Source organism: Pungitius pungitius, chromosome 11 (assembly GCF_949316345.1).
Source record: "Pungitius pungitius chromosome 11, fPunPun2.1, whole genome shotgun sequence".
Lineage (NCBI taxonomy): Eukaryota > Metazoa > Chordata > Actinopteri > Perciformes > Gasterosteidae > Pungitius > Pungitius pungitius.
In genome coordinates this window covers 20,335,501-20,361,810 of record NC_084910.1, presented here as the reverse complement: position 1 = coordinate 20,361,810, position 26,310 = coordinate 20,335,501, and the positions used below count along the sequence as shown (strand labels likewise).

Sequence of the window (26,310 nt, the reverse complement as noted above, 5' to 3'; positions counted from 1 at the left end):
CCCCTGCACCCCCCCCCCCCCCCCCCTGCACCCCCACAGCCCTAAACCCCTCCATCTGACTGTTGGCTGGCGAATCGTCCTCTGGGAGACCCGCAAGCTGTTGCTTTTCAGACTTCAACAGTTGCCTCAGCAGCAGTTGTTGAATGTATCCCCCCCCACCCCCCCCCTCCCACACACACACACACACACACACTTGGGTTCCATTACCACCTCTGTCTTTCACACCGTGTCTTTCCACACGCATGTCTTGCGTGGGTACAGGAGAGAAAGTGCGTATTCGGCATGTTTTTAGCTTGCTTCGAGCTAGATTTTTCAAGTATTCGACATTCTTCTTCAACTTCACGGTAATTACTTCCCATGCTGCCGCCGCATGGGTTCAGGCCTGTGGGTTCAGGCCTGTGGGTTCAGGCCTGTGGGGTCAGGCCTGTGGGTCGGTACCTGAATGCACCGCTGAGCCAGTGGTTCTTCCAAAGGAGTGGTTTCAGAGTGTGTGTCCAAGGTCCAGATGTGTAAAGGGTCCAGATGTGTTCATGTGTGGATGGCTACTCTTCTTCTTCAAGCACTTTATACGTCCAAGATCCCTTACCCATCTGTCAGAGAACATTCCTGCCCCCCCCTCCCTTTAATCTAGTTAATGGTTAAGCAGCGGTGGTTAAACTCTCCAGTGAGGCTGGTTAGTGTTTGACAATGAGATTGTATTGCTTTAACTGATCCGTGGGGACCTGAGAGACTGAGTGGGAACATTAATCCTGCATGAGGGGAAGGAAGAGTGGGGGGGAGGGGGGGGTGTTGGGCGTGAGGTTGTGTGAGGAGAGGGGTCTCCCCACGTTACCTGAGGACCAGGCCGGCACGTCATCGCTGAATGAACTGATCCCGTCTCAGTTTTCGGGACTCGCCAGAGGACAAAACTCTCCTTTGTTTTTTTGTCTCTTACCTTAGCGGAGCATACCTTACCTTACCTTACCATACCTTACCTTACCTTACCTTACCTTACCATACCTTACCATACCTTACCATACCTTACCTTACTGTACCCTACCGTACCTTACCTTACCGTACCTTACCATACCTTACCTTACCGTAACTTACCGTACCTTACCATACTTTACCTTACCATACTTTACCATACTTTACCTTACCGTACCTTACCTTACCGTATCGTACCTTACCTTACCATACCTTACCTTACCTTACCGTACCGTACCGTACCATACCTTACCTTACCGTACCGTACCGTACCATACCTTACCATACCTTACCATACCTTACCTTACCGTACCTTACCATACTTTACCTTACCGTACCTTACCTTACCTTACCTTTCCTTTCCGAAGCTCCCACCTCCCCTGTGCCTGTATGAACTTGACTTTGAAGGAGAAGAGTAAAGTTACCGTGCTGCGACTGTTAATGTTCTTCCTGTTCTCTGTTCTCGACTTTGAGTTTGAGTCTCTTTTTTTCTCTGTTGGTTACGTCTCTCCCTGGAATCAGTGTTTTTCTCCTCTGTCCCTTCTCCTCACGTGTCTCGTCCCTGCCGGGGGACAGACACCAGATACATGCGTCCTACGGGCCATGTGTTGTCTAATCGATTGTCTCCGATCCCTCGTGGTTCTGAGCAGTAGGGCGAGGTAATTATTTTTCTTCCACTGAGGGTCCAGTTAATGGCATTGGGAAAGCCAGAAGTCTTCAATGTCTCTTTGCAGCAGTCAAACCAGATTTAGAGCTTGTGTACTGTGCACCAACAGGGCTCTTCAGCTTGCTGATCCAATTTGGGAAATTCAACGCCGAATCTCCTGGGTTGTTGGTCAGTCGTCTTCATATTCTGGTAATACTAAGAGAGTCCAGTTTCAGGGGCTTCATCTTCATTCGGCCTGGCATGAGAAAAGTACATGCTTGCTCCCGGTCCATATCAATATTTAATCCAAAATCAATGGCTTTCAATTGGGTTATGACTCCATCAGGCTAAATGATTCCCAATTACGCGTCTGTGCAATCTGCAGAACAACAAAGGTGATGGATAGTTATTGTGGGGATAATGTCAGACTTACATGGTGCCTAACCCATTTAGCCTCTTGTTATTAAGGGATAAAGTCATTACAACTCTGGGTTTTGGCCCGAGAGCGTCGTGCATTCGCCGCCCCCCCCCGGCCACGTCGCAGCACCGGGACGCAATTCACTCAACAATTATTCGTACAGAATGATTATCAGGCAGAAGCTCGCCGAACATACGGCCCCCTTTTGAAGAGCGGCGGCGTCAGAGATACAGCCGAGAGAAGTGAGTGGGGGGGGGGGCGGGGGGGGTTGAGGATGCTGAGGGAGGCTGAGAGACGCAGAGAGGACTCGGACAGGCAGCTCCGAGGACCCACTTTGATCCCGTTCTCCACTCACATCACACACAGACACACTTTGAGATTTGTCTCTGTGGGGAACGATGAAAGATGCAGCGACTCCACATGTCAATTAGCTGTGTGTGTGTGTGTGTGTGTGTGTGTGTGTGTGCGTGTGCGTGTGCGTGTGTGCGTGTGTGTGAGAGGGTTGGTTAATGGCAGGGGCAGAGCGGAAACGTGTTCAATAATAAGGCCTGACAAAGGGGGACAGGCAGAGGGAGGGGCAGGGGGGTGGGGGGGGCGTATGTCACTGCTTTTCATTACGCACTTCTACTTACGGCGAGAAATCAATTCCATTATGTGAAAAGGAATATTTTAGCAAATTAAAATAAATCAAATTAAAACAACAATTTCAAGTAGCTTGGCGTAAATCATTTTGACTTCGGCTGCAGCTAATGATTAGTTGTTATTGATTTGTTTGCTTATTTTCTACTTTAAGTTCATTGTTTGGTCTATAAAAACACCAAATAGTACAAATCCCAGTCTCCTCTAAACCATTAAAATGTCTTCCAAAGAGATTAAATGAACAAAGATGAAGCCATAATGAACCACAATTAATACACATGTCCAAAAAAATGACTTTAAAAACTGGGACCAATTCATTTCTAGTGGAGTGTTTTGATTGGTAGACTAATTGTTGGACGTTGGATGTTCCATCACTTAATGTTACCACGGAAACCCACGAAGTCACCGACGGAGCCGCGTGGCCCGGCGTCATCTCGGAGGATCCTGGGATCATAGTCTCTCATCAGCTCACAAGTGGCCTTCTATTTTCTTTACGGACTGGACTCCGGCGTTGGAGGGCCGAGCGCATCCCACTGAACCCCAGTCCATCCCGCGGGGCTCCTCACCTTTTGGACCCACTTTTCGGCGAGGTCCTTCTCTCCCTGCACCCGAAACAAGGCTGCGTTGTTGAGAACGCCCGGAATGCAGGTATTTAGTGTCGAGTATCGACACAGCAGAGAGAGAGAAGAAAGGAGACGAGGTGGAGAGGGAAGGAGGGCAGCGCGTTGAGGCGCGAGTAAAAAGGGAGAAACCCGACCAACCGCTACACCGTGTGTGCGATCGCACACGCGTGTGCATGAACACCTGGATTGACGGAGGTTATAAATAGGTGTGTGTGTGTGTGTGTGTGTGTGTGTGTGTGTGTGTGTGTGTGTGTGTGTGTGTGTGTGTGTGTGTGTGTGTAACGATGGCAGTACCAGCTGGTGACGGGACAGCGGTGGAGTCCGTCACTGCACCCGGGGGGGGGGCCTCACATTCACATGCTTAGTACACACTCGTTAGATTTTTATTTTGGCGAATGAAACGGAGGACACGCTTTTGTTGCAGCTTTAATGTTGTTCTCACCCCGTGTGTCCTGCCTCGTCTCACGTTGGTCTGCATGGTCTCATGTTGGTGGAGGCCTCCTGTCTGCATGGTCTCATGTTGGTGGAGGCCTCCTGTCTGCATCGTGTCATATTGCGCCGCCATGGTTGCGGTCTCTGTTACACCAGCTGGTGCTTCTTTGGGGATTGGAGCGTGTTCTCCTTGGCAAGGAAGTTGGCAAGTTAAAGCCAGCCAAAAGAAAACCTACCATCCGCTGCCTGCACCCTTTACGGTAGCTCTTCACCCCCTCACACACACCCCCCACCTCGCCCCATCTGTTGGTGTGGGTGTGTGGGGGTGTGTGGGGGGGGTGGGGTTGTGTGTGGGTGTCCGTTTGGCACCGCTTTAGCAGCAGTTGGTGCAACGGTTCAGGGGAGCATCAAGAACCCGGCCCACCATCGGCATGACGGTGCACAGCAAGCCGAGGCCCGGTATGCAGCCGTGACCCCCCCCCGCTAATGCTAACTTGGTGGCTCGGCCGGTGAGAGATGCTACATGCTAGCCGGGCAAACAATGGCAGACTTGTCTCCCTGTGGCCGCCCACCTGTCCTCTCCTCCCTCGCTTCGGCTGTATCCAAGTATCCGAACAGGAAGTTGTGTCCTTCATCCAACACTCCCTCCCTCCCTCCCTCCCCCACACCCAGTCTTTCTTCCCCTATCTCTCCCGCCTGCCTTTGGGGAGGGTTGGCATGTTTTAGCAGGACAAAGGCAGTGACGGCCTCATGGGCTCCAGATCGTGTTGCATGTGTTCACTTACAACACAATGTGCTCTCCTTTCTCCATGTGGCCTCATTTCCTCCTTTCACTGTCTCCTCGCCTTTCCCCGTCTTTTGACACCCCCCCCACCCCCCCTTCCCACCCCTGTTAATCTCTCTGAATTCCCCTGTTTCATATCTCTCTGTGTGTGTGTGTGTGTGTGTTTCTTTTTCCCTTGTTTGTGTCGCTCTGTTCCCACTCCGCGGTGTGGTCACAGCACCCTGCTGTGGATTATCAGTCAGTTGACTCACAGAGGGCAGCCAAAGCTTCCAGTGCAAACACGAGACGGCATCCAGGCCATTGGGCCCACGTTGGCTCCTGGAGCGCGAGAGCCAAGCTCCCCTATCAGCACGGAGCCAGGCCCGGTCCGCAGGTGTCCCCACAAGCCGCGTTAGCTGCTCGCAGTGACACGTCGCGGTGATTCTGTTTGCCCGCGACAGCTGGTTTGGACGTAGAGCCGCGGTCCAAAATGAAGCCATTTATCAGATAAACACAGAAGCTGCTATCGGCTGTTTTCACACGACGGCATTATGAGCTATGTGAAATCTGCTGTTTTTCCTCTCTCCGTCACGGCGGGGGAGTTCGGAACGTTTTTCTGTTTGTTTTTTTTACTGAAGTTTTGTTCGTTTCCCGCATTTGCAACAGAAAAAAACGACTAAAAGAGGAGAAAACCGTGAGCTCATTGAAAAGATGGTCGTGATTATTTCTTTATATGAATCTGACCTGGTGCCCACTTTGGGGCCTCGGTCCCCTACGGGGTCACATGTTCTCAAAAGGTCGTCAATGAGGCCTGACGTACGACGCGCTGCCCCTTCAGTCTGCAGGGGACGTCCTCACAGGCGTCCCCTCACAGGCGTCCCCTCACAGGCGTCCACTCACAGGCGTCCCCTCACAGGCGTCCCCTCACAGGCGTCCACTCACAGGCGTCCCCTCACAGGCGTCCCCTCACAGGCGTCCACTCACAGGCGTCCCCTCACAGGCGTCCACTCACAGGCGTCCCCTCACAGGCGTCCCCTCACAGGCGTCCACTCACAGGCGTCCCCTCACAGGCGTCCACTCACAGGCGTCCCCTCACAGGCGTCCCCTCACAGGCGTCCCCTCACAGGCGTCCCCTCACAGGCGTCCACTCACAGGCGTCCCCTCATAGGCGTCCACTCACAGGCGTCCCCTCACAGGCGTCCCCTCACAGGCGTCCCCTCACAGGCGTCCACTCACAGGCGTCCCCTCACAGGCGTCCACTCACAGGCGTCCCCTCACAGGCGTCCCCTCACAGGCGTCCCCTCACAGGCGTCCACTCACAGGCGTCCCCTCATAGGCGTCCACTCACAGGCGTCCCCTCACAGGCGTCCACTCACAGGCGTCCCCTCACAGGCGTCCCCTCACAGGCGTCCACTCACAGGCGTCCCCTCACAGGCGTCCACTCACAGGCGTCCCCTCACAGGCGTCCCCTCACAGGCGTCCACTCACAGGCGTCCCCTCACAGGCGTCCACTCACAGGCGTCCCCTCACAGGCGTCCACTCATAGGCGTCCACTCACAGGCGTCCCCTCACAGGCGTCCACTCACAGGCGTCCCCTCACAGGCGTCCCCTCACAGGCGTCCACTCACAGGCGTCCCCTCACAGGCGTCCACTCACAGGCGTCCCCTCACAGGCGTCCACTCATAGGCGTCCACTCATAGGCGTCCACTCACAGGCGTCCCCTCACAGGCGTCCCCTCACAGGCGTCCACTCACAGGCGTCCCCTCACAGGCGTCCCCTCACAGGCGTCCACTCACAGGCGTCCCCTCACAGGCGTCCACTCACAGGCGTCCCCTCACAGGCGTCCACTCACAGGCGTCCACTCACAGGCGTCCCCTCACAGGCGTCCCCTCACAGGCGTCCACTCACAGGCGTCCCCTCACAGGCGTCCACTCACAGGCGTCCCCTCACAGGCGTCCACTCATAGGCGTCCACTCACAGGCGTCCCCTCACAGGCGTCCACTCACAGGCGTCCCCTCACAGGCGTCCCCTCACAGGCGTCCACTCACAGGCGTCCCCTCACATGCGTCCACTCACAGGCGTCCCCTCACAGGCGTCCACTCATAGGCGTCCACTCATAGGCGTCCACTCACAGGCGTCCCCTCACAGGCGTCCCCTCACAGGCGTCCACTCACAGGCGTCCCCTCACAGGCGTCCCCTCACAGCCGTCCCCTCACAGGCGTCCACTCACAGGCGTCCCCTCACAGGCGTCCACTCATAGGCGTCCACTCATAGGCGTCCACTCACAGGCGTCCCCTCACAGGCGTCCCCTCACAGGCGTCCACTCACAGGCGTCCCCTCACAGGCGTCCCCTCACAGCCGTCCCCTCACAGGCGTCCCCTTACAGATCGGCGGCGTCCATGTCTCCTGTCATTTGGCCCACGTCTCTTCAACATTCCTCAGCTCACACGTCTTTGGTCCTTCTCACTTCCCCCCCCCCTCCTCTCCTTCCTTTTCTTTCCCCTCCTCCTGTAGCAGCATGTTTTTTTTTGCCTCTGCAAACCTTTCCCACCATGAATGTCAAAATTACCCCAAGGGCCCCCAACCCACTCGCAGAATGTGTGCAACTCAAACCCGGGTATTAAAAGGCGAGCGCGTCCTCGGGACATTTGGTGAGACACAGACTCACATCTGCGACTCGCATCATAACGGCGAAACAATTCTTACTTTGTGGTGGTCAAATCGGGCCTTTTGATGAAAAGATGAAAAAAGTGTATCTTTCATGAGGCCCGTGATTTAGGACACAGTGAATAAATGACGGAAGGTCCAGCTGTGCAGCACCTTTGAGTTCCTCCAATGAAACAAGTTCAATAGTATGGCGCCTGCTTTTATCCCCTGTCTTTCCACCCCCCCCCCCCCCCGTAATAAAAAGCACTGGCTGAGGGCGATGAATATTCACTCAAATGATCACAGACGGGATGCGTTTCATTTCAGCCGTCTCTTTGCATTTCTTTCCCTCCGCCCCCCCCCCTTTGTTACCTTTTCAATGAAGTGTTTTTTCAATCTCTCTCGTTCCTTGTGTCACTCGGGCATATGTGTTACATTTTTCAATCTTCATCATCCCCTCCCTTCTGTCCCACTTTCATACCATTTCCCTCCTCCTCACTTTCCTAGGCTGACCACCCAGCCGTGCACCCCCCCCCCCCCCTCCCTCCCTCCTACCTCATGCCTGGAGGTGGAGGAGGTGGAGGAGGTGGTGCCTGGGTAGCGGTGGAGCCGATAGCTAAGCGCACACTATTTTCTACGACGCCTACCTGGACCATCTGCTCCTGATAAACACCCACAACAAGACCCCCGTTTCCTTCAGTTGGTAAACAACACTTGAATGTGCCATACTTATATTTATTTGAGCCCCCAAAGACGGTCAGAGGCTCTCTGTACGACAGCCTGTCATTAAGATGATTAAAGCATTTGGATGAAGGACACCCTGACGCACTCCTTCTGTCTGCTTCATTTCTTCCTTTGATTCTGGTATGCTGGCCATTCACATCGTATCCTCATGCCAGTCCCCCCCCCCCCCTTGCTATCAGCGTCTGGGATCCTCGTTATCTCAGCCTGTCAGACTCAATCTTCATGTCACCGCGCTGCCTTTCCGAGCTATTTTGACTCGACTGGGCGTGTGTTTGCATGAGAGCGGAGGAACAGCGAAGTTTGTGGCCTTCGTTGGATCTTTAAAGCTCACCAACTGGGCCGGTCATGTGCTCACTGACCAGGGTGTTTTTGGAGAGGAGGACACGGCACAGGACGATTCGGGAAAGGAGAGAGAGACGTTCGGTCGGGGAGAAGAATGTGGCTGAGGCATTTTTGACCCCCCCCCCCCCCCCCCATCATCCTCTCACCACCTTGCGTTTACTTGCCTTTGTCTCCTTCGCCGTCCATGACGACGTCCCGGCTGCTGTTTGTTTTGGACTCGTCTCTTCAAGCGAACCCCCCAGGGCCTTACCTGCCCCCTCCCCTCCTCCTCCTCCTCCTCCTCCTCCCCACCTCCTCTCCTTCATCCTCATCAGCACACAGTGTCTCTATCTTCCGCCTCCCGGAGCCACAGGTCCGCGCAGGTCGAGGCGCGTGTTGTTTTCGTGTGTCTCGGGTTTCTCACATTCCAGATGTAATCACCTGGCTGCAGTTAGCTTAGCCGATAGCCATCTGCCAGTCGATCACTTGACGAGACAACGCTGGTGCGTCACCATGTGCGGCTTTGTTCTCCCTCCTATTGTGGATTTCTGAATTCAGTCCAGATTCATGTTGAATTTTTAAACCTCATTTCCCTTTTTATTTCATCCGTTGTGTCCAATTTATTTTCTAATCACAAAACCGAGCAATGGATGATAATTTAATGAGGCGTAAATTAAACGTAGCCCAGTGGGGGGGGGCAGGTTTTATGAGGGTTGGATTCATGCACCTGCTAAAAGTCTCCGGTGAGCTTTGATGTGGAGACAAAAACAAAAAGAAATTGGGAAAGATTCATGAAAACAAATCCATTATTTATGGCTGACGTTTCCTTTAGTTTCATGCTGTCATTTTCATGCTCTCCTGTTCCCACCTTGGTTCCAGCAGGTAACCGGAGGACGCGTCTGTCCTCACTGCAGGCTCAGTGTCAGCAGCCCCCCTTTGATGTCCAGCCACAATGTATGTGGCCCCCCCGCTGTCCACATAATGTCTGGCAATCAATAATGATGTGACCCACCTGTGTACCCCGCCGACCCGCTGCTTTAGTTATTCACCCCCCCCGGGCTGCACTGCTCCAATCCCTGACCTACCCCTGGAAAAAAAAGCCCCTACTCCCCACTTTGAACAATAATGCCTGTCTGGCTACGAACAATAACCTCTGTCTGTTACCGTGGTAACACCCCCCCACCCCCCCTCTCAAAGCATAGACCGACCACTACTCCTTTCATTTAAAAAGAACTGCTCCCTACATGGAAACGGATCAAAAGAGGGTGCGTGGAAGGTCGAGGGGGGGCGCGGGGAAAGAGAGAATGAAAGGACCCGAGGGATCAGCTGTTTAGTGGGACCGACCTCCTCAGACCTCAGACCTCCTCAGACCTCCTCAGACCTCAGACCTCAGACCTCAGACCTCCTCAGACCTCAGACCTCCTCAGACCTCAGACCTCAGACCTCAGACCTCCTCAGACCTCAGACCTCCTCAGACCTCAGACCTCAGACCTCTGACCTCCTCAGACCTCCTCAGACCTCAGACCTGGGGAGGTGTCGGGCTGACTGGCAAAGGACAGGTGTGTGCCGTATCGCGCCGATTAGCCCCGGAATGCTGGAAGGTTGAAGCGGGGGGGCAGTGTTTGTGTTCGCTCCCAGGCTCACATCCCCCCCCCCCCCCGCGCGCCTTTACGCTGAAATATGTGCGTGATCTGCAGGCCACTCGCCAGTTGTGCGTTGGCTCCATATGCTGAATGATATTTGAGGTATGCTCACTGCGTGTGTGTGTGTGTGTGTGTGTGTGTGTGTGTGTGTGCGCGTGCCATGTACGGGGCGAGTCACTATCTCCTCGTCTCGGGCTTATCTGCCCCGACTGTCTCGATGCAGGAAGTAGAAACCACCCCCCAAAGAGAATGCAGTCACTGCTTAAAAATACTGTGTAAAATATGTCAAGGAGACACAGAAGATACAGCGGCGTGATGAGCTATCTGCATCCGTTGGACACCTGGAGGCGTTTGAGGAAGCGTTTCTATAAATATAAATATAAATATATATGTGGTCCCTCTCCACTCTAATAAGACCCACTGTGGTTCCAAACTGCAACCACAACCTCAGAGACCTGCACACCGTGTGTGTGTGTGTGTGTGTGTGTGTGTGTGTGTGTTCATTTCAGAGCGCTCTAAACAATATTTATTTCTCATTTCACTGCAGCAGGTAATCGCGTAGAAGAGTCTGCCAGGAGGAGCAGCGGGGGGGAAAAAACCCAAATCAGATGTGAGAGGGGAGACAAAGACGGGCCTACAGTAGAAGATCTACTCTGACGGGACAAGGGGGACTTTACTGGATTTAGAAATCAAAGAGAAGCAAAGGGGGGGATGCCGGAGAATAGTAATTAACTCTGAATTGTTCTATCTCAGAGGGATCAGGGGATTAATGGAGGCTTTGGTTTGGACTCGGCACCTTTCACTCTGTTTCAGCTTGGGAGTGTGTGTGTGTGTGTGTGTGTGTGTGTGTGTGTGTGTGTGTGTGTGTGTGTGTGTGTGTGTGTGTGTGTGTGTGTGTGTGTGTGTGTGTGTGTGTGTGTGTGCGTGCCACATGGCTCCCTCTGTACTCCAGAAGGCTCCATGTGTCCGTGCCAGTGGGCTTGTGACCGTATCTGCCAGCCAGCGATTCCGTGTGTGTTGATGTGTGACTTTGTGCCCCCCCACAAACCCCCCCCCCCCCCCCCCCCTCCCGCCAACTACTGAAGTTCATCCAAGCATTCTGAGCTAATCCGCCATAATAGGAAAAAAAGACAGAAAGTGGGGGAGAGAGTAAGGTAGGGGTAGACGGGACGCGGGTGGGCGGAGGGGGGGGGCAGCAGTCAGGCCGTGCGCGAGGTATGCCGGGCAGGGGGGGGGGACTTAAGATTTAGGGCCAGACAGAGCGTTCTAAATCTCCGGCTTAAACGCTGTTCTGGGACAGCGAGTGTCGATAGGCCCGGCAGGCAGGCGGCTCATGACCCCCCCCCCTGATAAAATCACGGCTACAAATCCACCTGAAATACGACGAGAGACGCTGATTTATCTGTTTTGGTTGCTGCAACGGATGAATCAACGGGGGGGGGGGGGGCGTATATATTCCCACCATGAATGAGTTCACCTTTTATTCAGGGATCCTGGATCTCTGACCTGCTTGTCATTGGGAGGCAGTGACTCATTGTGTCCTCTGAGTCGTTGTGTTATTTCCCTGATGGTTGTTGTTGTGGTTGTTGTTGTGGTTGTTGTTGTTGTTGTTGTTGTCTGGTCCTCCTTCCAAACTCCCGATCGAATCCTTCCATGAAGACACGAGGCCGTCGTTCTCATCTCATTTCCACGCTCTGGTGCCTTTGTGCCTTCTGCTTTGCCCTCTCGCTGTGCCAGCGTGTCCACGCCCCCCCCCCCCACGTCCCTCTATCTGCCCCTCACACGCAGGCTTTACCAGCCCGCTGAGCACCGGGGGGGGGGGCAGGGGGGCAGGCTGTTTTTAGCAATGCACACAGATAAGAAAACGGCAAAAGGGTGTGAGGGATGTAGAGAAAGGAAAGAATGGAGGGACAAATCAACGCGTGCTCCAGTGGCCTTTTATCTCATCGCAGCGGCACCAGCTTGTCACGCCCGGCTGACCGGCCCCCTAAGGAGCGACCCCCCCTCGCCCCCCCCCTTGTAAGACCCCCTTTATTCAGCAAGCGCTCTCGTATTTCAGCTCGGGCACAAAGACGGGACGATCCTCTCCGGTTCCTGAGCCGTCCACAGACTCCATCTCACCCACAGGAGCCCAGTTAGCTGCTGGTTCTGAAATTATGCTCCTGGATGATGGAGGCCAATCAGAGGAGTGGATCTCCACCCTCTGCCTCCCCCAGGCCTCTCGTGTCGTCCCACGTGGGCATCGGACCAGCGCTTCGAGAGGCAACTGCTGTCAGCTCAAGTGGTGGAAATGGCGCTGTCCTCTCTGGCTTCCCTCCCTCTTCTGGCAAAAACGGAGGCTCATTAGGAGTGAAGGGGGGGCGGGGGGGGGGCAGAGTGCTGCTCAGCACTGCTCACGGAGAGGAGGAGGACGCAGTAGCCGTTCTTCTCATGTGGACCAAAACGGGGCTACGATCACGCAAGAATCCTTTTTCACTTTTATTCACATTGAAATCTGCTGTGAAAACACTCAGCACAAAACAGGAGGGTGACGCCCCCCCCCCCCCCCGAGTTTAACATGTGGGTCACTTGAAGTCACAGAAAAGCAGCCTCAGGCCTCACGAAGGTCCAAAGCTTCAGTGTCACGTCGAGCGTCCTCGTCTCCATTCACACAGCGGACTTAACGTCGAGTATAGACTCAGGAAGCAGCATGTCGGTGTTGTTTGCCAGTAGTCCCTCTGTTAGCACCCCCCCCACCCCCCCCCCTTTGTTTACCTCAGCTTGGCCTTGTGTGGACAACCCGTCCACGCGGGGACAGGTCTTTTGTCAGGCCAACCAGACACCTTGGTGCTACAATGCGGGCCGAGGTGACTGTGACAGGCGGGCGGAATGGGGGGGGAGGGTTTAGGTGGGGGGGCGAGGGGGGGCCCGTTTGACGGATGGAGCCGTTGAGATATGAAGGCCAGACAGGTGTGTTTGTACTGTAAATAGGTTACTGTAAGTAGAGCTTGAGACCCAGCTTGTTTCAGCCTTCACGCTGTGTGTGTGTGTGTGTGTGTGTGTGTGTGTGCGCGTGCAGACATTTGAGACCCCCGGTGACACATGTTGGCCCCCTTTCACCTTTCGCTCACCTTACAACTTATCTTTAATAGTGTTTCCCTTCCTGAACCAAGTGTCTGTGGGCGCTTATTTTATCTTAATCAAACATGTGCCTTTGTGTCCTCAAAGACACACACACACGCACACACACACACACACGCACACACACACACATGAACACACACACACACACACACGACACAATGCACACACATGAACACACACACACACACACACACACACACACACACACACACACACACATGAACACACACACACACACATGCACACACACACACATGAACACACACACACACACACGACACAATGCACACACATGAACACACACACACACACACACACATGAACACACACGCACACACACAACACAATGCACACACTCCACCGGCTGGATTTTTAACAGTGAATTCGGCATAAGATGGACTTTATATGCTTAGTATTTATCTGCAGTGTCCCAGGAAATGACTTGCTGGAATGAATTGATTCGAGGATGCGGGGAAGAGGGGGGGGGGGGGGCAGCACTTTGTGCTAAACCTTTTAGTGAGATTAGCTGTAGCCTTAATGTCTCTCCCTTTATTTATACCCTGAGTCAGCCACCCCCCCCCCCCTCCCTCTCTCTCAATCCGTCCTCACTGAAGTGTCAATACGTTCTCATTTTGATAATGTAAAAGGACCTCGTCCAAAGACGAGCAGAGACCAGGAGGGAAGGAACGTCCTCCTTTTCCCGCTTTTCACAGAGTTGAGGACAGCGGGGCTTTTGAATCACACGTAGGTGCATCTTTGTTGTCCCGGAGAGAGGAAACCAGATCATTTCTTCCAGTGACATCAGAGAACATGCTGAAAATGTAGAATGCAGTTCTTTGGGAGCATTAGATCGTCACGTATGAAATCCAACCAACCCAGTTCGCCGTCCTCTTTTAAAGCCCCGCCCCTTCCCTTAAAAGACTTTGACTCATCTTTACTGGTTCCCTCCCTCATCAGGAGACCTCGTTACGGCCAACGTGAGCCCGCAGGTTGCACATCATTGTGGTCCATTAAGAGCGAGTCCTTCACCTTGACGAATGGGAAGAGGGGGGATTCACTTCATCTTTCTTCGCCCCCCCCCCCCCCCCCCCCCCCCAGATCAGAACTCCTCCCGTCTACTTCTGGTTTGATGCTCGTGCACCGTTAACTCTCATCGGCGTCTTCCCGAGTCTGTCAGAACTTTTCACCGCATCGGCGCAACGCTACACCTCAAAAACGCTCCTTCTCACTTCTCCTCTCACTGGAAGCCGTCCCCCCGTCCCCCCGTCCCCCCCGTCCCCCTGTCCCCCCGTCCCCCCCTGTCCCTCCGTCCCCCCGTCCCCCCGTCCCTCCGTTCCTGCTCCTGCTTCGACGTTTTATTTCTTCGCCCGAGGGCTGTTTCTGGAAGGAGGGACTCGCAGGGAGCGAGGTGGAATAAAGGACAGGCTGTGTTAATTGGAGCGCCTGAGGCGGGGGGTGCAGGGGGGGGGCGGTGGAAGGAAGGAGGAAAGGAGGCCCAGATTCAGGGGCCCTGAAACATTAAATATTAACACCTTTTCTCATCTCTGCCCCCTCGGTGACATCCGCAGATTGGGTTCTCCTTCCCAGTCGATCGGGACACACACACACACACACACACACACACACACACACACACACACACACACACTCCTTTCTCGCTTTCACCAAATTGAGTTCCCTCTGAAAATGAAAGGCAGCCAGGAGGAGACGCCGGTCGGTAATTGGCCAACACACTCTGGTTTGTGTCCTTTGATTTCAATAGTAATGAAATTCCTCTTGATATTTTTATCCGATCCTGTCGGCCTTGTATTTTTTTTTCTCCTCCTTTGTTACTGTGTTCAGGCCCCAAAGGGCCCTCCAATAGAAGCAGGACTCTGCCCACTGTCTCACTAACTGGCCGTTAATGGACTCACAAATATTGGGACCAGATTGTGTCAGCTTAAAGATATTAGCTTTATAAATGGCCCGGTATTCTTTGTGACGAATGATTTCAATTTGACTTGGCCAGCTCTAACGGGGAAGGAAGCTTCCAGAATACTTTGCTTTATCAGAGAGACAATATATCAAAGCTACTTTCCCAGAAGCTCTTGCACAGCACTAAAACTCACAAGCCTCCATTTATAATCTCCTTATGAGGCGTCCTGGCTTTGCTTTGTTTCATTTTTTAGATGTGTGCGTCAGCACCACAAACTTGTGCCCTCCCACCATCCGCCCTCGTCCTCCTTCTCTCCTCCCGACTCACCGACACCCACCACCTCCCAAACCCCCCCCCCCCACACACACCACACACACTCGATGACCACGCATCTCCAGTTTAAATGGGGCTGACTTCTCACCCCGTTGCCAGGACGACAGGTCCAGCGAGGGGGGGAATCTCCTGGGAGACAAAAGAGTGTGTGAGGGCCCGGAGCTTGTGGCCCACTTCAAACTGTTTGTCTTGAGCCCCTAAAACTGCCGTGAGATGACGCTCACACACACACACACACACACACACACACACACACACACACACACACACACACACACACACACACACACACACACACACACCAGGAGAGGTCTGATTAATCTGTGATGTCACTTCTCAGCCCTGGGCTCTAACACAACAGACACTTTGATACACAAAGAAGCCCCCCCCTCACCCGCTGTGCGCCTGTTGTTAATGTCCACATCGTATTTATTAAACGCATAATTAAATAATAATGAGCCAACGAGCCGTTGACTTGTGGCTCTGCATTTTATTGCAAGGAGTCAGGAGTCGATGCTAACATGCTAACATGCTAACGTGGTGTGGAAGACTGATGCGGCTAATAGCAAGTAGCCTCCCGCCCGGGGGGGACATTTGTCCTCTTTCGTCCTTGTTCTGCTGACGTCGTCCTTTGTCTCTTCACACCGAGTTCTGCTCGTGAATACAGATGAAGTTCAAACGTGATCAAAGTGCCAATCAGAACCTCAATTAGAACTTTGATCTCGACGCCGCGGATGAACAACGAAAAGCCGACACGCCTCTTGTGAAACAAATGTGTCTCTTGTCCGTCTCAAGCTGAACCTTTTAGTGCCAGAAGTGTCCTCTGCCAGACTCCACCTGTGTGTGTGTGTGTGTTGCTGCAGGGTCCCAGGTGTAAATTTGACTTCTTCTCAGGTGGTAGACCGGTACAAGCCCTGACAGGAAGACAGACAGCCCCCCCTGCCCCCCCCCCCCATCCCTTCATATCCTGTGATTGCGGGGCGAGGGCTTTGCGCTAAGCACATCCGCGGTGGCTCTATCTCCCCTTTAATCAGACACACAACCCCCATGAAAACACCCGAGCATCCGGTTCCACCCGAGCCGCACCACGCCGCCACCAAAGGTGTTATTTAGTTTGACTCCAATTAGAAGCCCAGATAGCATCTGTGGAGCACAATGGAGGCTTTTTACGGGTCTCAGGACGGATCCGCCGTAAATAAACAACCCGGCGGCGGCTTGTCGGGAAGCAGTGACAGGAGGACCCGTGATCTCTGATCCAGCCGACCAATCGCGGCCCGGATCAGGACGAGTAGGCAAACAGCATTAAAGAGGGCGTCGTCCAGTAGGGACTCTGGTTATTATTAACGGAGACCCCCCCTCGTGGTCTGGGCTGTTTTTTTTGTGAAGATCAAAGTCATTACTGAGTGGTCATGTGATAGATTCAGGTCCAGGTAGATGCTGATCGCTTTTCTGTCTGAAACAAGCACCACGTGGACGAGGCGCGGGGGGTGCAGCGCTTTACAGTGCACCCCCACCCTTTGCTTCGTCGGAGGCGCCGACCCACTTCCAGATTCTGTATCCTGGACGGACTTCGTCTTACTCTCTCCGTGCCCCCCCCCTCCCCGTCCATTGTCTTTGTGTGCGTGTGTTTGAGTGAGTGAGTGTGTGTGTGTGTGTGGGGGGGGGGCAGCAGCTGCTGTTCCTACGCTGCACCTGTTCGTGTCTCATCAGTCGGGCGCTGACGGATCACATACCTTACATGGACCCCCTGGTAGTCCGACTCCGCCTTTCGCTCAGTTTGGGGGGGGGTTAGCTGCTTTTATCATTTTGTATCACATTTTAATTTGCAATGAGACACTGTGTGGCTCTCACAGTATTTGGGGATCTTGAATGTGGTCGACCTCCCGTTAGCACTCAGTTCATCTGTTGGTTATTTTGTTAATTAGTGGTCTGGTCTTCATCATTAGATCATTAGATCATTAGATCATTAGATAGTTAGATCAGATCAGTAGATCAGCTCTTCCAGACGCCCAAGGAGATAAACGTCTTCTTTTGTCCATCAACATCTAATAGACCTTTGACGACTGTGTCCACCCGTAAGGAGAGAGGACGTTATTGTCCCCGTGGCGTTTTATTTCAGGGCCGCTCGCTGAAGGTGACTCAGTCCTCGTGACATTGAAGCCGTGTCTCCTGCTACGGGACGCTGTTTGCTTTGCCAACAGCCGGACGCACTAATCCTGTTAGAGGACACACACACACACACACACGGACACAAGTACACACTCCTCCTGACCCAAGTCCTCTGTGCCGGCCTCACGGTGCTGTTGGCACCGGGGCGAGGGGCAAGCAGGGCCTGTGTGTGAAAGGAGGTCAATGGTGTCTCCACAGACGTCAGGGGACAGTCTCCACACACACACACACATACACACACACACACACACACAGTTTGCTGTTAAAGAATGCTCTTTGAGAAGGAGGGATTAGAGGAAGGAGGCTCCGGGTTTGATGTCCAGAATACGACAGGAGAGAAGATCCGGCTGGTTCTGCTCATAATGAGGAGGGTGTGTGTGTGTGAAAGAGAGACACAGAGGGTGAAGGAACCAGAAACACACACACACACACACACACACACACACACACACACACACACACACACGCATTGAAGAGTATTGAAGATGCTTTCACATTAACTTTTCAGTGGATGTGGGTCTGACACGACTCTGCCGCGCTGCTTTGAACACACGCTGCACTCAGCTTCCTGCGCTGGTTCATCCAGCTCATGAATATCACATGCATTATAGATATACTGTAAGCCTGTGTGTGTGTCTGTGTGTGTGTGTGTGTGTACAGGTCGCGGTCTGACCGTCTCGTTCCCATCTGTCATTTTTACCCGGTCACGCACCACCTCACACACACTTTCTCTCTCTTTGGCTAAATCCGATTATCTGGCCTGCGTCAGCTAATGAGACCCCCATGAAGCAGCCCCCCCCCCCCCCCCAACCCAGCCACTCTCTGTTTCTCTCCCACACACACACACACACACACACACACACAGTGACAGCCAACAGCATGTCTCTAGATACACAAACCCAGTGCTCTATAGACTCAGATTGGACAGAGGACTTCCTTAATTATGCTTTAATTGTCCGTCTCTGTGTGTCCATCTGCCTCAGGCCTAAAACACAGAGCAGCACTCTCCACTACAACACATTGGGTATGACCCCCTCCCCCTCGGACAATGGGGGGGGGGGGGAGAGATCGCCAGATGGACTCTGTTCATTCGCATTTTCTGCTCAGGGGCTCGTTTTACCTGCACGTCATCGAGCAGCTGAGCAAAGCCCCCCAAACGCCACGGGTAGCTTTCATCAGACGAGACGCGACCCAAACGTCCTCAGAGGAGAGGATTTAAAAGGGTTTCATCGTATCCCGTGATGTTTGGATCATTTATGTGTGAGTGTGAAATGTTTTGTGCTGATGAATGAAAGTTGTGTGAAAACAGTGTGGCCTAAAGTTCGACTCTATTGGAGAGAAAACCGTCTAATATCCAAAATGATGCAACTCACACCGAAATCTGCATAAATAAATAGCAGAGGGAAATAAGTCTTTTTTATTTGGGGAGTTAACTGGCACTTCAACTTGTGTGTTTTCCCAAAAGCAAATCACTCGAGTGACTGAGCTGGGTTTCCTGTGCCAGCAAGTCACCTGATTCAGTGTGTGTGTGTGTGTGTGTGTGTGTGTGTGTGTGTGTGTGTGTGTGTGTGTGTGTGTGTGTGTGTGTGTGTGTGTGTGTGCTCGTCTGGCTCTGTTCGCGTTGCTGTGGAAACAGACTCGGAACACGAGACTTGGTTTTGCTTAACTAATGTTTCACTTGAGGGCCGAGGGGGGGGGACGGGACGGATAATGAGAGGCAGAAGGGAAGTGGACAAGGGAAGGGAACGAGGGAAGGAGACATGAGATCCTTTCATCAAGTGTCAATGCTTGACTGACCTTTGACCTCTGCGGGGTTTGTGGGTCAGGGTCAATCTCAGCATCTGACCCTGGAGGAATGTGTGTCTGTCGCCTCCTCCCGATGTTCTCTCTCTCTCTCTCTCTCTCTCTCTCGTTCCCTTCCTTCCTTCCCTTCCTTCCTCGTCCTGCTCGTCTCTCTTCAGACTTTCTGGAGCAGGCGCTCTTTCGTCTCCCCCCGTCTCCTCCGCCCTGCTTCTTAAAACTAGTCCACCCTCTCCTCCCGGCAAGTTGTGCACAACAAATCAATTATTGATGTGTGGATTTTGTAGTCCAGATATTGATGACATGATTAATTCAGTGTGGATCATTAGCTGCTCACGCGTGCAGAATCTGAATATTGAATTAAGCGCTCAGGCTTCTGAACCAAACTCCACATCCGTCACCACTGAACTAGTTGTACTTTGTACTTACAAACAGCCTCCAGAGTGAACTATTCCATCCTTCTCCTTACGACCTAAGGAACATGCTGCTTTCCTTCCTTCAGCCTCCCACTGGCCACACAGTGGACCTTTCCTTTCCTAGCCCTCCATCCTTCCTCTCCTCTCCTTGGGAGGCTCACAGTGTTCCTCGCCCCCAGCAGGAACCAGTTGGGGTCCGCGTTGTGCGCCGGCTGCTACCCACCGCGGCCCGTGGACCTTCAAGGAGTGTTTGTGAGTTTGTGCGTCCTGGCATTAATCGTCTCTTCGTTTCCCCCCCCCCCCCCCCATGCAGTTTGCAGCGGCGACGTGAAGGTGAAAGCGGATCCAAAAGTGGAGGTGTTGAAAGGAGAGACCGCCAAACTGTCGTGCACGTACACCGTCTCACAAGAGTCAAGCAACACCATCGTGGAGTGGTACATCGTGAGTCATTTTGACTTCCTGTGTGGTCGTCTTCACTTGCGTTTGTTTCTGTTCGTCCGTCTCATCGTGTGCGTCCGTCCCTCCAGGAGGAGAACGGGGCCAGGAAGCGCGTGGCGTTCCTCAGCGGCGGCAAAGGAAAAAGCGACGAAGGGACCCCTCTGACTGGGAGGGTCTCCCTCGGAGACGACTTCTCCCTGACCATCTCCTCCGTCCAGCCCTCCGACGAGCTGGTCTTCATATGCCAGGTCACCGCCGGGCCCGCCGGGGTCGGAGACGCCACCACCATGCTCAAAGTCTTCTGTGAGTCTGACCTTGGGAATGACCTACCCCCCCCCAACACATCAGTTCAGTCGACGAGGGGGAATCGGGGCTCGTGCTCACTTTGATTAATCTGATTAATGCATGTGATTCATTCTGAGGTAGCAGAACTCTTTAGGAGCGTTTGTCCATTCAGAGCCCTCAGGGGTCACCTATTTCCTTTGATTAGTTCCCCTTCAATTAACTACAAACTAATCACTCTTGACACAAGTGATGAATAGTTCAATCACACTTGTCATGTCTCATATCTCACCTTAATAAGGCTGACCCCCCCCCCCTTTCACTGACTCAGCAGACATCAGTCATGCTTAGCAATTAGCGCATTAACCCAAATAAATACAATTCATTTGTATTTTTAATTGGATTGATTGATGCCTCTGGGAAGCAAAGCAAGTCTCTCTTCAGTCGAGGCCCCACTCTGACAAAAAAAGAGCTTCCAAGTAGATTATTAACTTTTATGCTCTCGGAGGCTCATAAAAGAAGCGATTATTTGTGAGTCAGTGGTAGAAAATACCCCCAAATACCTGTGCTGTTTGACAAAAGCCTTCTTAGATTTACTCAGAGCCTGCAGCTAAACAACCAGCAATTACCCTGAGCCCACATTGACTCACTGGGGGATGGGTTATTGTGCGTCCTCACTGCCTCGACTCGATAGGACTGGGTTGTGAGGTGAGGTGTGGTGAGGGTGACAGCCGGCAGAAGGTCCTCAAGGGCCCCGCCCTGCGTTCTGTCCCCGGCTAACGGGCGTCATTTAATCGACTCTTCATCACAGCGACCTTGTAAACGCCACACAGGAGTCGTGTTATTGGAGTGAGAGGCAGCGGGCTTCCTGCAACACAAAGACTCAACACAACGACTCGAGAGCCCCCCCCCCACAGTTTGTCTCCACGAGCAGCTGGCGGCGGGGTGAGGCGACCTCGCGTGTGAACGCCGAGAGGCTGCAGGGAATCCTGCCGCTGCCCCCGTTGTTGTTGTTGTTACCAGGTCGTGTGAACCGGGTCCCTGGGGAGGGACAGGGAGCCGGATCATGTGTCTCTGCTTTAAATGAGCTGTCTCCGTCCCTTCCTTCTGTCTCAGTCGCCCCCGAGAAGCCGCAACTCACCAAGCCGTCGAGTCAGGCCATCTCCGCGGGACAGACCACCAGCTCCGAGGTGGGTTTTCCGTTGCGGCCCCGGGCGCGTGTGAGGGGGGGGAGGAGGCGACGCTTTCAGCCGGCTCTCTTTCTCGTCTCAGATCGGCACCTGTGAGACGATGAACGGACACCCGCCCCCCAGGATCATCTGGTTCAAAGACGACCAGCCGCTCCCCGAGGTCAAGGACCGGAAGGAGAGTACGTGTTGGTTCGGGTTCCAAGCATAAAGAAATATAAACCCCATCAAGTGTCCCGACCAGGAAGTAATCTGTGTGCCCCCCCCTCTTCCAGAGACCTACATGGTTTCCTCAGTGGTGAAGGAGGCCTCTGGTCTCTACACGGTCAGGAACACCCTCTACATGCAGCCCAAGAAGGCCGACAAGGACTCGGTGTTCCAGTGCATCGTGGAGTACAGCATGCCGGGGGAGCAGATCAGGCAGAAGAAGTCCGACACCATCACCATCAACCTCAACTGTGAGTCCCCCCCCCCACGGGCCGAGACGCCAGAGAAGGAAGTCGACGGTGTGAAATGTCCTGAACCTTGGCTCCTTGTGCTCGTAGATCCCTCCGAGAAAGCGAGCTTCTCCCTCGTCTACAAGGGTCCCGTCAAAGAGGGCGACGACGTCACCATGAAGTGTGAGACGGACGGAAACCCGCAGCCCGAGATCGACTTCACCAAAGACGTACGTGTGCCCCCACCCCCCGCCTGACTTTTCATCTCAAAGTCCTCTTCGCCTTATGTCCTCTGGTCTCTCTTTGTCCCCCCCCCCCCCCTCAGGGAAAAGCCATCAGCGGTCAGGGCGGCCTGCTGGTCCTCAAGTCGGTGAAGCGCACGGAGGCCGGTGTGTACGAGTGCACGGCCACCGACTTCGACAACCTGGACGCCGACCTCAGCGGGACCATCAACCTGACCGTCAACTGTGAGCGGGCCAAAGACACACACACACACACACACAGGAGGAGGAGCTTTAAACCAGGGGGCTGTTTGTTACTTTAATGTCGTCCTGATGCGATTTGATCTCATTGAGCAGAGATACTTGGACCGGGCTTAAGAACCAGGATGAACTTAACAAGCCTAAATACTCCCTTCTACTTCTTACAGCTTGTAAGTGGCACCTCTTTAACTCCTGGGAACTTTGTGTGTCTTCCTCTCTTCCATTGCCCCCCCCCCCCCCCCCGGCAGACATCGACCCGGTGAGCGTGACCCCTGCGGAGCCTCAGGTGGTGAAGCTGGGGGACAAGGTGGAGTGGCACTGCAAGACCAAGGCCTCCACCGGCCACACGGTGCAGTGGAAAAAGGTGCCTCCTCAAAGCTTCTTCTTCTTCTTCTGAGTGTCTGTTCTAGGAATGAGGTACTTCCTGTCCCCTTGTTGTGTGCACACGGCGCTCGGGGCTGTTGTGTGTTCCGTTGTTGTGTCTCACGGGGGGGGGGGGGGGGGGGCTTTGAGAAGTTGAGAGGAATGACGGGGAGGCGGGTTCATCCCTTTTGGCTTCGTTATCGCTGCTCTTCTGGAACAGCGCGTGCGAAGCCTCTCCTCCTCCTCCTTTCCCAGAACCGCCGCGGCGCCGCCCGGCCAGATGTTTTCAGCAGCGACGTTCACACGCACAGAATACAGAGAAAAGACGCCGCTTGTGTGTGCGTTCCCTGCAGGGCCCCGAGGTGCTCTCCCAGGACGGCGTACTGTCAATACAAGAGGCCTCCTACGGTAACGCCGGAGAGTACGTGTGTGTCGGAGCCGTGCCGTCGGTGCCGGGCCTGATGGCCCAGGCCCGTGTGAGCCTCGCTGTCAGAGGTACCACACGCACGCCACACCTCCTGCGTATTACAGATAGAGGTCATTGTATAATAGTAAAGGGTGCGTTTGTACCTGACCAGGCTCTCTCCCTCTCTGCAGGAAAGCCGATAATCGAGCCTCCTGCTGTCGGAGAGGTGGAGCAGGAAGGGGACACGGTGACTCTGAAGTGCTCCACCTACGCCGCCCCCCCCCCTCAGTTCACCTGGAAGCCGTCGGGGAGAGAGGTACGGGGGGGGGGGGGAGGGAGGGAGAACCGAGTTCCTCCTGTGTGCAACTAACACAAATCAGTTAGTGAGTGATCACTGCTTTGCTGGAAGGGATGAAGTTTGATTTCAAACACGGGGGGGGGGGGTGGGGGGGGGGGGCAAAAGCAAAAACAAAAGGAAGGAGAGAAGCAGCTTCTGGGATTATGTGAAATAATATTTAATTCTCCTATTTAATGGGGATGTGATTTATAGAAACATTACTGTGACTCTGATCACTTTAGAAGCAACAAGAGATCAAAGGGACGACGTTCATAAGATCACAGCTTGATGTTTTACTGAGAACAAGTGGAGGAAACACTTTGTTAAACATCCCTTCCTGAAAAGATAAGAAGCGTGTTGATAGTAGAAGCGACATGACGCCAGCCATGTTGCTCCTGGCAGTCGGTGTCGGTGGACGGAAACAAGGTGGTGAGCACCGTGACCCTGAAGGCCACCGCCCAGGTCATGAAGGACGGCGTCACCTGCGAGGCCTCCAACGAGCACGGAGCCGACAGCAAGACCTTCGCCGTGTCTCTCAAGAGAGGTCAGTGGTTTGATTATTGGAAGAAGTGATTGGGGGGGGGGCGTATTGACTATAGATCTATGCGGGGGCCTGACAGACATGAGAAGGACACAATGCATGCCGATAAAAAGAAACTAAATAATATCAGCGAGAAGTGGCATTACATCAGAAACTGGTTGGCGATGCCCCCCCGCCCCCCACCCCCAGGCTTCCTGTTGGATCTGTAGCCGATTGCTTTTGTCTGTGTGGTGCTGTTCATGTTGTTCGACTGGAGGGGCTTCAAACCCCCGTGAAGGTCTTCTGTCGCTCCTCCTGCTCCTCAACCTCCCCCCCCCTCTCTCTCCTTGTCTCGCAGCGATTGACAACTCGGCCGACAGAGGTAGAGCCTTCTCCCTTCTCCTCCTCCTCCTCCTCTCCTCCCTCCTTCTGTCAGGACTCTGTGTAGTTTAGAGCCCCCCCGTCCCCCTCCCCTCCACCCCGTCTCCTCCTGCCACGGCCCTCCATCTCACACACACACACACACACACTTACCCGACTACACCCCCCCCCCCACTGTAGTCTTGTACATTTCGCCTCCTTGCTACCGAACACTGTGGATATTGTATATTGTTCCTCCTCTTCTTCTTCTCTTGTCACCTTTGTATAATGTCTGTCTTATATTTTGTGGAAGCTACTAGAACTTTTTTGTGGCCTCTTGGGAACAATAAAGGAATCTATTCTATTCTACTCCTTCCTTCCCTCTTGGTTTCCTCACTGTGTCTCCTTCTTGGTCGCCTCTTCCCTCCGACTGCTGTCTTTTTTCTCGCCTTTTTCGCCGTTTCAACTCGCCGGGGTGCTGTGTGTGTGTGTGTGTGTGTGTGTGTGTGTGTGTGTGTGTGTGTGTGTGTGTAACCTCTGCTTTTGCGTGTTGTGTGGTTGTCGCTCTGCTCTGCTGTGGGACTGAGAAAATGTCTTTCTCTCAAAGTGCTGCTCTCTGGAAACCCGGCGCTTACGTCAGGTCTGTACCGCTAACACCCCCCCCCCTCCCCCCCTGGTGGGTCTCCACCTGTCAGTCACTGTGTGTGTTCATGTGCACACACCAGAGCTTGTGTGTTTGTACATACTTGTATTGCTGTAGCTCAGAGGACAGGCTTCAGACAAGGGAATTCCCCCCCCCCCCCCCCCGTTCCCCTCCCTCCATCAGTCAGTCCATCACATGATCATCTATCACATGATCATCCATCTGCTCAACGCACACCTTTACAACACGGAGTTAATGTAGGACATGTGATGGAGTAGATGTAGCGTCACGTCCTCCCGAGTGTAGTGATACAAGTCTCGTTGATGGGTGAGTATGTTGCGTGTGGCGTGTTGCGTGTTGCGTGTGGCGTGTTGCGTGTTGTTTCCTGTCGGATTCAAGCCCTGCGTTTTGGGTCCCCATCACATTCTGTTCAATTGAAAGTTGGACTAACCCCCGCATCCCATCCCCCCCCATCCCCTCCTCTCTCCCCCCGTCCACCCATCTATTGTCTTCATCTGGACCCCACCCCCCCCTTCCCCCCTCCCCTCCTATCCCATCTCGCCCCCCCTCCTGTGGTACCCCCGCAAATGAAATAACCTTCCTCTCTTCTGCCCCACGAATCAAACACTCCTCATGATTACCCCCCCCTGACTACCATTCCCGCCTCCCAAAATTCCAAAACTCCATCCCCATCCTCCATACTGTACTCACCCCCCCCCCCCCCCCCCTCACCCACCAACCCACGCCCTCGTCTCACCTCTCCCCCCCCCCTCCACCTTCCAACCGGCCATGCGCCCCTCCACCCCTCCGTGTGTCCCTGCGTGGCGGCGCTGCAGCGGGCGAGCAGCAGGGGGGCTCCAGCGGCGTGGTGGGGTCGCCGTGGTGATTTGTGTCCTGCTGCTCCTGCTGCTGGTGGCGCTCATCTACTTCCTGAGCAAGAAGAGCAAGCTGCCCTGCAGCAAGAAGGACAGCAAGGAAGTGTGAGTACACAAGGGGGGGGGGGGGGGGGACCACACCTGAAGGGGAAACTACACAAAACTCAATCCACTGGTTTCCTTTGGTGGACGCGTTGGTCTCGCTGCAGGATTCTGTCACTTCTCCCTTCCATGTTAGCGTTAACCCCCCCCCCCCCCCCCCTCCCTCCCCCCCCAATATAACATATACGTTCAACATGCAGGGAGCAAAATCAAATTGAAACGATTGTATCATAGAAAAACTTCATGAGGCGGATGAAAAGAAACACAAATCCGAGTGATTG

At 53.8% G+C, this 26,310-nt stretch overlaps 1 protein-coding gene across 1 annotated transcript in view; it reads left to right on the top strand.

Annotated features, from left to right (window-relative positions):
- Window positions 1–26,036, top strand: part of bcam (basal cell adhesion molecule (Lutheran blood group)) — a 30,194-nt gene extending 4,158 nt beyond the window's left edge. Inside the window, 15 exon segments of the mRNA XM_062565678.1 lie at window positions 19,911–20,038; window positions 20,125–20,338; window positions 21,434–21,507; window positions 21,590–21,686; window positions 21,780–21,962; window positions 22,050–22,171; window positions 22,267–22,408; window positions 22,672–22,787; window positions 23,140–23,281; window positions 23,384–23,508; window positions 23,932–24,073; window positions 24,408–24,431; window positions 25,017–25,049; window positions 25,889–25,923; window positions 25,926–26,036. Of these exon segments, the coding sequence (XP_062421662.1) occupies window positions 19,911–20,038; window positions 20,125–20,338; window positions 21,434–21,507; window positions 21,590–21,686; window positions 21,780–21,962; window positions 22,050–22,171; window positions 22,267–22,408; window positions 22,672–22,787; window positions 23,140–23,281; window positions 23,384–23,508; window positions 23,932–24,073; window positions 24,408–24,431; window positions 25,017–25,049; window positions 25,889–25,923; window positions 25,926–26,036 (1,688 nt within the window).
- Window positions 26,037–26,310: the final 274 nt, after the last annotated feature.